The 14,907-nt window shown below is 37.2% G+C and overlaps 1 protein-coding gene across 1 annotated transcript; it reads right to left on the reverse strand.

Moving 5' to 3' along the window:
• Positions 1-4,494: 4,494 nt before the first annotated feature.
• Positions 4,495-9,812, reverse strand: LOC149848869 (uncharacterized). The gene is made up of 6 exons (XM_090005487.1): positions 9,751-9,812; positions 9,466-9,557; positions 5,716-5,976; positions 4,954-5,227; positions 4,796-4,877; positions 4,495-4,686 (listed from the first exon to the last, which is right to left on the reverse strand). Exons 1-6 carry the CDS (start codon positions 9,810-9,812, stop codon positions 4,495-4,497), a joined length of 963 nt encoding a protein of 320 aa, XP_089861613.1.
• Positions 9,813-14,907: the final 5,095 nt, after the last annotated feature.

Genomic DNA, 14,907 nt, shown 5'->3' on the forward strand with positions numbered 1-14,907 from the left:
CTGACCAATGAGCTTGGTTGACTCCGACTGACTGGGGTCTGGGGTCTGGGATGACGTAGGGGTAAAATGGTAATTTTCCTAATGAAAATGGGTAAAATGGTGATTTTCTGAAACTGACTCGGGGTTTGACTCCTACACTGACCTGACAGGGTTGGCACTGTACGAGGAGGGTTATTTGAGAATGGATGAGGAAAATTTGGGGTGTTTACACTTACATAGTTTAATTATAGAATTTAGAGTAGTCAGTATTAGAATAAATTAGTTGCTTTATTAAAATTTAGATCTTAGTGTAGTTTTAATTTAAATTAAAAATTAGTTATACTAATTATTTTTAGAATTAATTTTAGTTGTATCTCTGAATTAACTGTAGTAATTCCAATTACTAACTTGTGATTTTTATTTTTATAGGTTTACAAGCATACTGTAGGTCAAAAGGCATATTTACGCCATGGGTGTGAATGCCATAACTTGTAAAAGGATAAAAATACCCTTTTGGTTAACTTGTACTTTTTGAATTTAGATTCTTATATTTTTTTAGCTAATCTTTTAGTTAACTTGTACTTTTTATTGTAGATATTTTGAAATATTGATAAAGTGAAGTAATTAGATTTGATATTGAATATTATCTTGTTCCCTATGGATTCGACCCATACTCACCACAATTGTGAAAGTCGATTTTTATATATTTGGTTGTCGATTTTCCAAAATATTTATTGCAAATATCTTTTTAAAAATCATCGTTGCAAAAAAACATCCACCAGGGAAGTTGAAGTTTAGATGGGATGGCTCATTTATAGTCCAAGAAGTTTTTCCACATGGTGCTATTGATATTTTGGACCCACGAACGGGCAACAATTTCAAGTTCAATGGGCAACAACTAAAGTCCTACATTTTTTATGTCGTTATTAGTCAGGACATCGAGGTCATTGACCTCAGTGATGTGTGAGGTAGTGCACAATGTTTATATGTTGTATTTTTTAGATTTTTGGTTCTTTCGTAGTTTTCTTAGGAAGTGTTTGTTTATTTCATTGTTCATGAGCATGAATGTTAGATCATATATGCATTGCATTTTGTGCATTTTTATGAGTTTTAAATATTGAGATATGTGGCATCTCCGTAGAGCCAGTACAAGGCAGCATCAGGTAAGATTTCACAGTATGGATCAGGTGACTTCTATTACTTAATTTCCTTTTTTTTTTTTGTTTCTCACATGCATTCATATAGTTTCATGCAAGCATGAGGGAGTATCACTGAGGACAGTGTCATTCAAGCATGGGAAAGGGTGTAGTTTGCACACCCAAATCTTTTTATGTCTTTGTATTTGCATATTGAGGAAAACTCATACAAATTAGGCTTTTAAGGAATGAGTTTGACCTTATATGAATGCTTTACATAATCTAATGTTTTTAGAGAATTTTTAAGCCCCACAATTTTTCCTTCTGACACTAATCTAGAAAAACATAGTTATTTATGTGAATTTTAAAGAAATGGTGATAGATGCATCTTAGAGTTTATTTTGAATCACAAGTATGAATATGCACAGTTTATTTTTTAAAACTAAGCAATTGAATAACATTGAAAATAAGAGCTCAAAAAGTGAATAAGAGCATATGTTTAGTTGTTTAATCTCTTCGTATTCCCTAGTAGCTGAGCTCAGACACAAGTTGAAGTGTTTGATTCTTATGACGAAAAGGATAACGAAGGAAATCACTTCTATGTCTAAGTTGATATTTGTGGCCTATTTGGTTCAAGCAAGTAGAGCCTGATGGGTGTTTACACCTGGTGCCCTAAAGTCATCTGGTTTGGGAGCCATTGGCCTGAAAGCCCATTGCATGGACTTTATAGAGAGCCTAATAGATATTGACATTGCACATGACAATAAGCAAGCTATACGTAAACTATACAAAATTGAAGGTCTAGTGACTCGAGCAATTAAGTTCGAGGGATACTTTGTATCTGGTGTCCTAAGGTCGTCTAGCCTGGGAGTCATTGACCAAAAGCTCGTTACACGGGTCACAAAGTCTGAAAATTTGACATAGTGCTTAATAAAAAAAGGAAAAAATATGAAAAAATAAAAAAATTAAAAAAGAAAAAGAAAAAAAAATCAAGAGCATAAAGATTAAGTTCACTGCTTAGGAATAAGTATTGAGAAAACCTGTGCAGAAAATATATGAGTGGGGATAAGTAAATAATGACATGTATATATTTGATTTTTTTAGAATAAAGCATAAATGATTATGATATTTAGAAAAGTAAAAGAAAAGACTTTTATTTTGTGGTAGCCGATAAAAGATTTTAATTATATTTTTATAATGTAATGACATGAAATATTTGTGAAAACAAACTCCTTAACTGCCTAATACTTTTTGAAGTTGAATTTTTATGCATACATGACAGAGATATTTGTGGGTAGCATCACTGCAAACCCTCAAGAGACCTTACTCGTCCACTGGGGTAACTCAAGAGTTTAAAGGGCTTGTTGCATACGCTAAATGCAACCGTGATTCTTACGAAAGTGTGTTAAGTTTTGCTTTGTTAGTTTGCTTTTGCTTTGTTATTCAGGGTCAGTTTGCTTGAGGACTAGCGAATGATAAGCATATGAGAATTTGATCATGCATATATTTTGTATTTTATTCACTCATTTTTATGCATGATCCGTTGAAAAATCGTATTAAAAACTCATTCTTATCAGCATTTTTGAGAAACTGTTTTAAATTGAAAATAAAGGAAAAGCCGCATATTTAAACCCTTTCCTACATTTTTTTTAGAGTTTTAGTTAGTTTAGAATTTTCTAATGTGTTGTCTAATTAGATTCAAAGTGTATTAATTATTTTTAATTTGTTTAGAAGTATATTTTTCTTAAAAGCATGTTTTTTTTTAGAGGCACTATTTTGAAAATTCTACAAATTAATTAGGCCTTTTTAGAAAACACATTTTCTAACCTAATTTAGAGTTCAAATAGTATTTTTTTAGCCATGAAACACGTCTTCCCTCAGAGAAAATTGTTGGCTCCTCCTTCCTCTCTCTTTTCTCTTCCTCCTCCTTCTCGTTCCCAACCGGTTCTCCCTTTTGATCTTCTTTTCTCTCACGTTCTCATCTTGCTTCTAATCTCTGCTGGCACCGGTTCTTCTTGTCCCCATAGTCAGAGCTACGTGCAGCCCGGAGGAAGACCACGTTCTTTTTTTCAACCCCTCCGTCGGAAACGGATCGTGAGGTTTGTTTCTTCTCCCTCTTTTCTTTATTTAGTTTAGATTGATTGCATGTAGTTTAATTTATTTTCAGCATTATGGTTTCATTTAAAATAGTTTGAAGTTATACCTTCGGTTCTACATATTAGATTAGAATACATCGCATCGTAGAGTAGTTCGTATATTTTTTTTTTGTCTAGTTAATCTTCATTTTTTTAGAATGCGTAGCACAGTTTTAATCTTTTTAACGGCCTGCAATCAAACCTGTGTGATCTGCATATTCATGCAGAGTTGTTCGATTTTTGTGAAGCAACTAAAGGATCAAATTCATGCAAATCTCAAGCTGACGCTATTGGGTGATATAATTTTTTTATCACGATATTTTTTTTTTTAGAAAAACGCTGACTGCAAAATTATGCAGATTTGCGTGTATTGCAGATCATGATTTTCTGACCTGCTCGTTCTTCTCTTGAAACACCGATTTATTAAGCATGTGGTGATCTGTTAGTTTCTTTTTTTTTTGCATGCACATGTGCGTGCACTGCAGCTCACACCAATCGTCGAAATCACAAGCTGATCATGTTTTGTTTTCAGGCCCGCATATTGTTGGCTGCGTTAGTTAATTAGAATATTTTTGTTTGCTGTGTTAGTCAGATTTTTTTTTTACTAGTTAAGTTTGTTCTAATCTGTCTCATAGTTAGGTTCATGTGTTTCTTGTTTAAGTAGTTCATTGATTAAAAAATCAATTATTTGAATAGTTAGATTAGGTTTAGTTATATTTCATATTTTTAATTAACTAGTTCTGAATTCACTAGAATCATTAATTAGTTTTAGTTTATTTCATGCATAATATTGTGTTCTTGACTGCGTTTGTGTTCTTTTAGCATCATTGGCCTTTGTGGCAGTAAGTGGTCATTGCATTAGAGATTGTTTCATGTTCGTTGTATTTTCTACATATGGAGCCATTTATTTGGACGATTTTACCTGGACATCCAACTTATGCCACAAGTTTAACATCAGATTGCAAGCATGTATTCTCTTGGTATTTCTGTTAATGTATTAATTTTTAAGCTTGCAGTGTTCCCTTCAGGTACATTCATCATATCACAATCTTTCGTTTTACATTTCTAAAACTATTTGTTTAGGAACAGTTAATGTGGCATTGTAGCCACTGCAGCTCAAGCCTTGATTTCTCTGATTGTTTAAAGAGTTTCCATTGATGTACAATGAAACTGTCCCTAAGGTGAATGGATGTGATTGTTACTAATAGTGCTAGTTGAATTGAAGCAGCGGCCTCATATAAACTTCAGAAGCAGAGACATGTCCGAGGAACCTCTCCTGATGATCTGATTTTCTTTGCTTTTTCCTTTGCCTTAATCTCTTCATTTCGGTATCTCTCCTCCGCCTGAGACCTTGCACTGCCAGCAATGCCATCGATCTTGTTCATTTGTTTGTGGTATTTCGTAGTAGCTCCTTTTTGCTTACTTGCTAATTCTTCCTGCAATGCCCATAAAATGGATGACTTGTTAACAGTTATAGAAATGTATAAAAAGAACACCTAAGATAAAAATAGCTTCTCAACTCAAAAGAGATCACACATAAATTACTTGTGTCCTGTCCAATCTAGATTTTGATTTTCGTTTCTTCGAGTCCTCCCACGAACTAATCGTCTCCATGTCTGTATCATACCTGAAAGTTTTTCCTCGTTGAATGCAGGATAAGTTTGATTGCAACCATGGGAACTTGATAATACAGTAAAGGTTACCTCTTCTGTATTTCGGCCAATTTTGCAATCTTCCAAGCAGCAGCCTTTATTTGGTTATTTACAGCAGATTCTAAAGTTCCACTTCTTGTCTTTGTTGCCTCCTTAGACTCTAAAGCTGTGGGCTTTAGTGTAGGCCTTACATTGCTGTTATAATCTGAAACCTTTTTCTTCTCTGTGAAGGTTGGAGCTTTTCCAACTGTTGGGATCAGAGGTGCAGTTTTTTCTGGCTTTGGTCCATCCGTTATAATTTCTGATTTTGTTGCTTCAGCTTCCCCTGTTTTTTTATTCTCATCTCTAAGCAAAGACTACATGGCATATACTGTAATTTCCACTTATTGTGTCTTACAAATAACAATGATTGATTATGACATTTTTACGGGTATGTGGGCACCTGATTGAATTTTTTTTTTTTTGAATGTAGTAAAAAAGTCCTTTTTTTAAAGATGCATTAAAATTATGTCCATTGATGTTGTCAGACGCTGTTGTGGATCTTGTAAGATTCAGATTTTAATTTTCAAAAGATTGACAGTTTCTTGAAGTTTAGGGTTTTAGCCAAGAACCCTGACCGGGGCAGGTCACATAATGGGCTCATCCCCTACAAAGTAAACCCTTGGTGGGGTCACCTACATCGGAACCCAGGCGCGCGCACACCCGGTGGGAGTTGAACCTGGGACAAAGAGGTCAGCATCTTCTCCCCAGACCCACTGCCACTTAGTCTCCCTGTCATTAACAGCTATTTAAAAAGTCTCTAGTTTCCAATACCTGTGGACTTACGGGATAGTCTTCTGGAGAGGCCATCAGGTTGTGGACCACTTGCTGTACTTTCCTTTGTCCTAAGTGGTGTGTTTTCCATCCCTTCACCAGATCTCTTCTGACTTATGGCGCCAGATGCTTCCATCATTGTTATGGCATAAGCGGCTGCCGCTACTGCAGTTTCAAGTTCACCATCTTCGCTTGGTTGGTACCTTGGACTCATTAAGCCAGGTATCTGCCTTCCAAACCACTTGATCCCTTCTTTTTTGTCTGTAAGAAAGTGCGTTTTTAGGTATACAGCCTTTATTTAATATATACTAAGAAAAGGTGGTTTGGTAGGCTATATGTCCGGTACAGGATGTTAGCAAAATCGAATCAAATCAGCATCTTTGAACCGAATTGGCCCCTTTTCCATTTGATGCAGAGGCCGATTCATACACCTATAAAATCCGCTGACAACATAGTTTATTTGATAGGAATCATGCTTTGGATCATGTTTTTTCAGCAAAAAATACGATCTTTTAAGTCATTAAAAAAGATTTTATGAATTTTGAAAAAGTAAAGCTTTTATTAGCTAGGAGTACGAGAGCACCCTATCATTACTCTCTATCTATATATAGATAGAGAACTGAACATATTATGTCTCGTTTTTAGTTCTGCCCCATATGTTTTAAATGTTTTATGATAGATCATGTGTTTAGCATCCTTGATTTATTGGGAATCGACTCTTGCATCATGTTTTTTTTATGAAAAAATGTATTTTTTGAGCCGGAAAAAACTGGTACCTTCATAGCCATTGATTTTAGATCACCGTAAAAACCTGTATACAAGTCAGAACGATCCAAAAGCCGGTTCCCACTAAACAAAACCTATAGATCACATCTACCGTGAGAAAAAAATACTTAAAACTATAATTTTTGAATGGGCCCAATGAAATGTAATGAAAAAGGGGGCCTAAGGAACACATCTCTCTCTCTCTCTCTCCCTCTCTCTCTCTCTCTCTCTCTCTCTCTCTATATATATATATATATATATATATATATATATATATATATATATATAGTCACTAGAATATGAGAATTAGAAATATGAGCATTTTCAACATCTTTTTTTGCAAATTCAACCGTGTGGATGTGCTTGGCATGGTGAATTTCCTAGGAATATACAATTGAATCTTATATTTTTTATGAAAAATGTGATCTTGTAATGCTTGAATATATATAAAGATTATGAGTCGTTGATTTAAGGCCTTAAAAAAATCTCGTTTATGCATCAAAATCAGATGATTCAAGAGTGAGTTCTTATAAAACCAAGCATATTGTTTACATCCCTATGGTTAAATTCATGAGAAAAGAACAAAAAATCTATGAAAATTTCAGTTCACACATTAGTGCTCATATTCTAGTGACTATATATATAGTCACTAGAATATGAGAACTGAAAATATGAGAACACGAATATGAAAATTAGAAATATGGGCATTTTTAAAATATTTTTTGCAAATCCAATCATGTTGATGTGCTTGGCAAGTTGAATTTGCTGGGAATCAACCATTGGATCATGTATTTTTGATAAAAAAAAGTGTGATTTTTGAATGCTTGAATATTTATGAAGATTATGAGCCATTGTTTTTAAAGCCTTAAAAAAATCGCATTTATGCATTAAAATTGGACAATTCAAGAGTGGTTTATTATAAAACCAAACATGCATATCACATCTATACTGTTATACTCAAGAGAAAAGAACAAAATATTCATGAAAATTATGGTTCACACATTAGTTCTCATATTCTCTCTCTCTCTCTCTCTCTCTCTCTCTATATATATATATATATATATATATATATATATATATATATATAGAGAGAGAGAGAGAGAGAGAGATCTGAAAATATGTGCATTTACAACACTTTTTTTTGCAAATCCAACTATGTGGATGTAATTGGCATGGTGAATTTGCTAGGAATCAACCATTGGATCATGTATTTTCTGTGAAAAACTGAGATTTTTGAGTGTTTAAATATCTATGAAGATTGTGAGCCATTGATTTTGAAGCCTTAAAAAAATCTCATTTATGCATCAAAACTGGATGATTCAAGCGCAGGTTCTTATAAAATCAAGCATGCACGTAGATCACATTCGTGTAGTTAGATTCAAGAGAAAAGAACAAAAAAAATCATGAAAATCACGGTTTAAACATTAGTTCTCATATTCTGGTGATTACATATATATGAATGGGACCGTCCATGGTCCAAAATCTGCACAATCTGACGATCTTATATTGTTTGGACTTTCTCTCTCTCTTCCCAACTTTTTAGATGCATGTCCCCCTCCCTCCACCACTTCTTCCCAACGGTCACCATATTAGCCATGGTCTGTAGCCTTGCAGTGACCACCGGGGACCACTCATCGGTGGTCGAATTCCTTTTTGAGGTCTTTGCTCACCAATGGCCACACAACTGGTGGGCGATCACTGGTCAACCGTCTGGCAGCAAGTAGCCAGTGGGCATAGATAGAGACGCTTGCCAAAACGGACGACGAAAGATTATGACACCTAATCTGGACAGTCTGATCGAATGGTCCATATTAGGTTGGAGATTTTTGGATCGTCAACCCTTAGGTACAAAGCTACCGAAGGAATGCCTGTGGCCGTCCATCCTGTGGCCATCCATCACAGGAAGTGATGGACGGCCACAAAAAAATGAAAAAAAAAGCAAAAACGTGCTATGTACTCATTTTCGCCTCTTTAGCAGCGGTCAAACAGTGGTTTTAGACAACCGCTAAAGGTCCTAGAGATAACTGAGACCCTACAGTAAAAAACCGTTGCTAAAGGTAACAGTTTTTGCTGGGACATTAAGCAGTTTTTTTACTGCAGCTAAAGGTCCCATCGAAAAGCAGGTCAAATACTAAAAACGCTAAAATGCACATATAGCATGTTTTAGCGTTTTTGCGTTGGCCATCCATCAAACCCTGCTATGAATGACGTTATCACTTTATATATATATATATATATATATATATATATATATATATATATATAAAGTTCTTAAAGTTTTATTTGTTTTATTTTTTAAATCTGAACCATACAGATGTGATCTGTGAAATTCATATGGGGATCAGCCCTTAGAGCTTTCAATTCCCACGTAGAGATGGGTTTTTATAAGATTCAAAAAATCAACAGTCCAAAATCTTTGTAAATTTTTTAAATGCAAATTAGGGGTGTCTTCGGACCCAGGTGGTACCAGACTTGGACCTGTTTTTGGGTACAGTATTAGGTCTGGACCCAGATCTAATCGGGTCCACTATAAGAAAAACTAGACCCGGACCTTATAAGAACTACATGAACCTGATCCGGACCATACCCAGTAAAACCATATTTTTTTTTATCATTTTTACATTGAAATTTGCGGGTCTTAATCGGAACTCGGGTCGGGTCCGGGTCTGGTATAAAATTTCACAAACTATACCCGGATCCATGTATTAATCGGACCTTTGGGTCCGACTTGGGTTTTAATCGGTCTTATTATTTATCGCCATACCCGGACCCTGTAGGGTTTGGTTCAGGTCGGGTCCAGGTAAACCCGTTGACACCCCTACTCCAAATAATTTTTTTTCATCAAAAACACATAATCCGGGTGTTGATTCTTAATAAATTGACCATGCTGAACACATCTAAAAAAAACATTTAGCATGTTCGTATTATGCTTGGGATGAAAAAATCCTGCCACGATCATAGAGCGATCAAAATTTGCTGCAATACCTTTGAAGGATTGTCTCTTCTGTATAGGGACCTGGCCTCCTCTGCTACTGTCAGGTTCCTGAATTTCCTCCACTATACCACTAAACGTTACCCTGGAGCACGTCACAACAAGGATGTTAGGAATGAAAGTAGTAGAGGACCCACCTGAGTCCTAGATCTCATCTAATAGTCCCACCAGCTCTAAAGGCCAAACGGAGTTGCATGTGGGGCTCGGACTCAATGACTCATGAAGACTTGACCTGAATCAAGGTGGCAGACTTACCGTAGGTATTGAACCAGGCTTGCCATTGTTCTCTCAGCATGAGCTTCTGTGGTGCTGCCAAATACTGAGAACCAGTGGTGCCCATTGAGGTTTATTTGAAGATACAAGATCAAGGTGGGAAAGAAAAGTGTGGAGTGGGTTATTTGTTGTAAAAAAATATTGGTGTATACATGAGGGACAAGCAAGCTGATGCAGCTTCATTCGTTCGCATTGTTTTGGATCCAATTGCAGGGCAAGAAGCCAAGCATTTCTTTTTCTTCCTCCTCAAGTGTCTTGAAGGCTGGTTTGTTCTTTCTGTCTTTCTGAAGTAAAAGGTATGCCACGGATGTTAGAAAGGTATCTAAAAGTGGATGTTGATACAAAAGATTCGAAATGTTGCTTCTGTTTGCTTTGTTAAACTATGCCTTTCTTTGCCCCTTTTATTATTATTATTTTGGTTTCTTTCTTGTTCTAGTTCAGACATTTTTTTATACAACTATGAAGTGTCATCCAAGTTATAGCTGAGAAAGTTCAAAAATCAGAGGGCAAAGCAAATGTTAAGTCGAAAAATAATCTCCTTTTATAATATGGTTTCTTTCATTGTTTAGCAGGATCACATTTCCCTTAAAAATAAGTAGCAAGTTACATTCTCTATGGTAATTTCATAAGCGCTATCAATGGAGAATGAAATAAGTTCCATCTTTGTATGAGAATTATTTATTCATTTTTTTTACATAATCCTACTATACTCGCTCTTAATTTTAGGCCCTCAATGCCCAACAATCATGTGTTTGCATTGGTTAAAAAGATGGTGCTAGGAAATTTCAAACAAGATGTGGATGGTTTTCCCAGGCTCTGATTGGGAATCTTGCATTGAGATGGAAACACTTGTTCCATGTGTTGCCAAAATATGATTTTGTCATTGTTTACATAAAATTTAGAATAGGGGAAAGAGGGGACTTACCCGGATTCACTAAATTCTTTTTGAAATTATGGAAACTCCGTATATGAGCCTCGATTGTCCTTTGCCTGACATAAAGGTAGGATCTAGACAAGTTTTTCGATCTTCGTAGCCCAAATTATACCTTGAAGAAGCTCGAATATGCAATAAAGATTAAAGTGTATTAGTATTTGTTCTAAAATAATAAAATAATAAAATAATAAAATAATAAAATGAAAGAACAAATTTAATTAAATAATTTAAAAAATTACATTCTTCAGACTCAAGGGTTTATTTAGCTTTTAGGCTCCTTTTTAGTCTGACGACACCTCCACGCAGGTAAGATAGCTATAACAGCTCTAGCAGTACCTCGACGTAGGTAAGACAACTCTCAAGAAGAGGATATGGAAGAGTAGGTTCATTCTCTCTAGGATCAGTGATCAGACAGGAAAATTTAAGATGACCAGGTTCTAGGGAGGGCCTATTTATAGTTTTTTAGTGGATACAAGCCACAAGACTTTTCATATTTAGACCCAATCCAAATGGATCAGAGTTTGTCCCTAATGGAGATAAAACTCCATCCAAAAGAGATCTCCCCTCCTGAAAATCATGCATGACGAGGGTGGTTAGGATGAGATTGGGTTACACTCAAGACGCCGGACAACGAAACTGTTTGGCTATCCCAAGCAGGCACGACCAAACAAACAGTCATCCCATAGGTGGGATGGCTAGACCAAGCACAATCCCAAGATGGGACGACACCAGGTGTGGTCGTCCCTGGGTATGAGTTAAGGGAGATGGGTCATCCCGAATGGGCAGAACAGGCAGGATGGTTGGATCAAGTGGAGAGTCTGACGGTTGGGGTGCTGTCGTCTGGGGCCTGAATAAGGAAGAAGCAGGTCTGGACAGTGGGTGTGACACTATCTAGGGTCTGAATCAAGAAGAAGAGGGGTATGGACAACAGGTGTGCCATCGTCTAGGGTCTGAATCAAGAAGAAGGGTGGTCCAGATGGCGTGTGTGCTGTTGTTAGTGGCCCGATCTAGAGCAAGAAGGGGGGGTTCAAACGACAGATGTGCCATCTTCTTAGGCTCGATCTGGAGGAAGAAACATGTTCGGATGGCAGGTGTGTCATTGTCTCAAGCTTGAATCGGGAAGGACGAGATTTGGGGTCTAAATCAAGAAGAAGGGGGATCCAGACGGTATGTGTGCCACCATCCGAGCCTGGTCTAGAGGAAGAAGGGGGTTCAGATGACGGGTGTGTGGCCGTCCGGGCCCCAAATCGAAAGAAGGGGGTCCAGAGTCCAAGGCCCGAATAAGAGGAAGAAGGGTGTTCGGATGGCTGGTGTGCCATCGTTTGGAGCCCGAATTGGTCTTGTCGAATGAGTTTGGGCTAGTTCTTTTTTTTTTAACCACTGGATTTTGAGAACCATTTGGGTCTGGTCAAACGAAGTCAGACCAGTGTTTTTAGAGCAAAACTGGGTTGTCAAAACATTTCTTAGTCTCACTGAACGAGATCAGATCAATTTTTTAAAACCATTGGGTTTTAGAGATCGTTTGGGTCCCACTGAACGAGGTCAGGCCAGTATTTTTAGAAAAAAACTAGGTAATCAAGATCATGTCTGGTCTCGTTGAACAAGGTTTGGCCAATTTTTTAAAACTATTGGGTTTTGGGGACCAATTAGGTTTCGCCGAACAAGGTCGGGCCAATGTTTTTTAAGAAAAACCAAATTGTGGAAAGTGTGACTGGTCTCGTCAAACGATGTCAGGATAGTTTAAAAACCACTGGAGTGGGGGGACCTTTTGGGTCCAACCGAACGAGGTCATGCTAGTGTTTTTGGAGAGAAAACTGAGTTGTTGAGACCGTGCTTGGTCTTGCAGAACGAGGTTGGGACAGTTTTTAAAAACCACTGGGTTTTAGGGATTGGGTCTTGCCGAACGAGGTCAGGTTAGTCTTTTTAGAGAAAAACAACATTATGAAGATCGTGATTGGTCTCACTGAATGATGTAGAGTCAATTTTTAAAAACCAATGGTTTTGGGGACCATTTGGGTCTTGTCAAACAATGTCAGGCCAGTATTTTTGGAGGGAAACTAGGTTGTTGAGACTGTGCTTGGTCTCATCAAATAAGGTTAGTGTCAGCATTTAAAGAGAGGAGTTAGACTGCAGAGACCATTGTGGGTCTCACCGAGCAAAGTCGAATCATTCTGAGGACAACTGGATTGCCAAGACCATTTTGTCGTCTTGCTGAGTGAATTTGATGCCAATGATTTTAGAGAGAAAACTAGGTTGTCGAGACTTTTCTTGGTATCGCCAAATGAGGTCTTGCCAGTTTTTGAAAACCATTGAGTTTTAAGGACTATTTGTGTCTTGTCGAATGAGATTGAACCGATGTTTTTAAAGGAAAACTGGGTTGCGGTATCGCCGAACGATGTCAGGTTGGTTTTTGAAAACCACTGGGTTTTGGGTCCTCTCGAATGAGGTTAGATTAGTGTTTTAAAGAAAAACTGGGTTGCCAAGACCATGCTTGGTTTTGCCCAACAAGGTTGGTGTCAGCATCTGAAGGGAGGAGTTGGACTATGGACACCGTTGTGGGTCTCACCGAGTGAAATTGGATTAGTTCAAGGACAACTAGATTGCCAAGACCATTTGGTAGTCTTGTCGAGCGAGGTCAGTGCCAATATTTTTGGAGAAAAACTGGGTTGTCGAGATTGTATTTGGTCTCATCGAACGAGGTCGATGCCATCATCTGAAGGGAAGAGTTGGATTATGAAGACTTTTATGGGTCTCACCAAGCGAAGTCGGATGAGTCTGAGGACAACTGGATTGCCAAGAGTATTTAGTGGTCTTATCGAGCGAGATCAGTGTTAGTGTAAAAAAAGGTTAAAAATATGGATGTAGAGACCGTTATGGGTCTCACCAAACGAGGTCAGACCATCTCAAGAACAACTTTATTTGTTTTGGAGAGAGAAAATATTGGGCTTGAGGCAAAGGTACCATAATAATAATGTAGCTTTCTTTTATGTCTTTTAGGCCCATTTTGATTTTTTATGCCTTTTGATAATTTTCTTTTGAGAATTTGTGGGGGGTCATTAAGGGTCCTACACCTCTTGTGGGTTTATGAATAAGGTCGAGTTTCCCCAGTAAGGACTTAGGGTGGAGATACCCTTCCTAGGTTGATCAATTTAGATACAAGACTTTCTATCCTAGTGAGGGGATTCAGATATACTTCGGTCAGGTGGCACTAAAGAAAGGGGCATATCATTTTGTGTGCTCCTCAGACTCGAGATCTCTATGGCTAAGCTCTTTGGTGCAATATGATACATGTAATAAAATTTTATAATATGTAGTGGGACTCATGTAGTTGTAACAATGTTGGTAGCCTATAACAACTATAAATTATTGATCATATAAGGTCAAGAATTTTCTACCTTAAAACATTAGAACCTTCCTAACAAGTTGATTCATACACTTGAGATTCCTACACTTTAGACTTTCTTTCTCTCAGGTTAGTCTAAGATAGTGACACCTAGCTTTATTATTATTTTTTTCTCTAATTCTGTCTTGATTTTTAAGTGACTAGTTATAGGGCCATGAGAGTAAGTCTCAAGACATTTTGGTTTGGTCTAATGGTCTCCACTAAGGCTTGAACTCTGAGAAACTAGAGCTTGATGAGAACATATTCAAGTGCACAATTTTTCCCTAGGTAAGTTTTCTGGAGTCCTTATTTTTAGTTCGAAAGAAGTTTATTTCTCACTTTTGTCATCCTTTGACCTGGGGTATGTCAATCATGGGTTTCATGGCTTCCCAATCTAGGAGCGATGCCCCTAGCTATCCAACCTCTACCTCCAAAGATCATATAATCGGAGGGGCATGGCAATCATGGGTTTCATGGATTTCCAGTCTAGGAGAGATGCCCCTAGCTATCCAACCTTTACCTCCAAAGACTATATGATCGAAGTTTGTCACCTTGCGATAGGTCTAAAGATAAGTATTAGCTTCTTTATAGCACACACCTTTCTATTCTAACCTCAAACCCTAAGACAATCTCGTAACTGGAGCATGTCACCTCGTCATGGATTCCAAGTAGGTGTTAGCCTAAATGCACTGCCTTTTTTGTGTTTTGCTTTTTTTCTCTTTTTTCTATGCCTTTCTAATGTTTTTCCCTATCGAGATAAAGAAAAAGATGTCTTAAGGGTGAAAACCTTTAAAGCAGATTATCAACGGAGATAATCAGTACCCAACCCTTTTTCTGGAGAGTTGG

The sequence above is a fragment of the Nuphar pumila genome, chromosome 1 (genome assembly GCF_984573655.1).
Source record: "Nuphar pumila chromosome 1, dmNupPumi1.hap1.1, whole genome shotgun sequence".
Classification (NCBI taxonomy): Eukaryota; Viridiplantae; Streptophyta; class Magnoliopsida; order Nymphaeales; family Nymphaeaceae; genus Nuphar; species Nuphar pumila.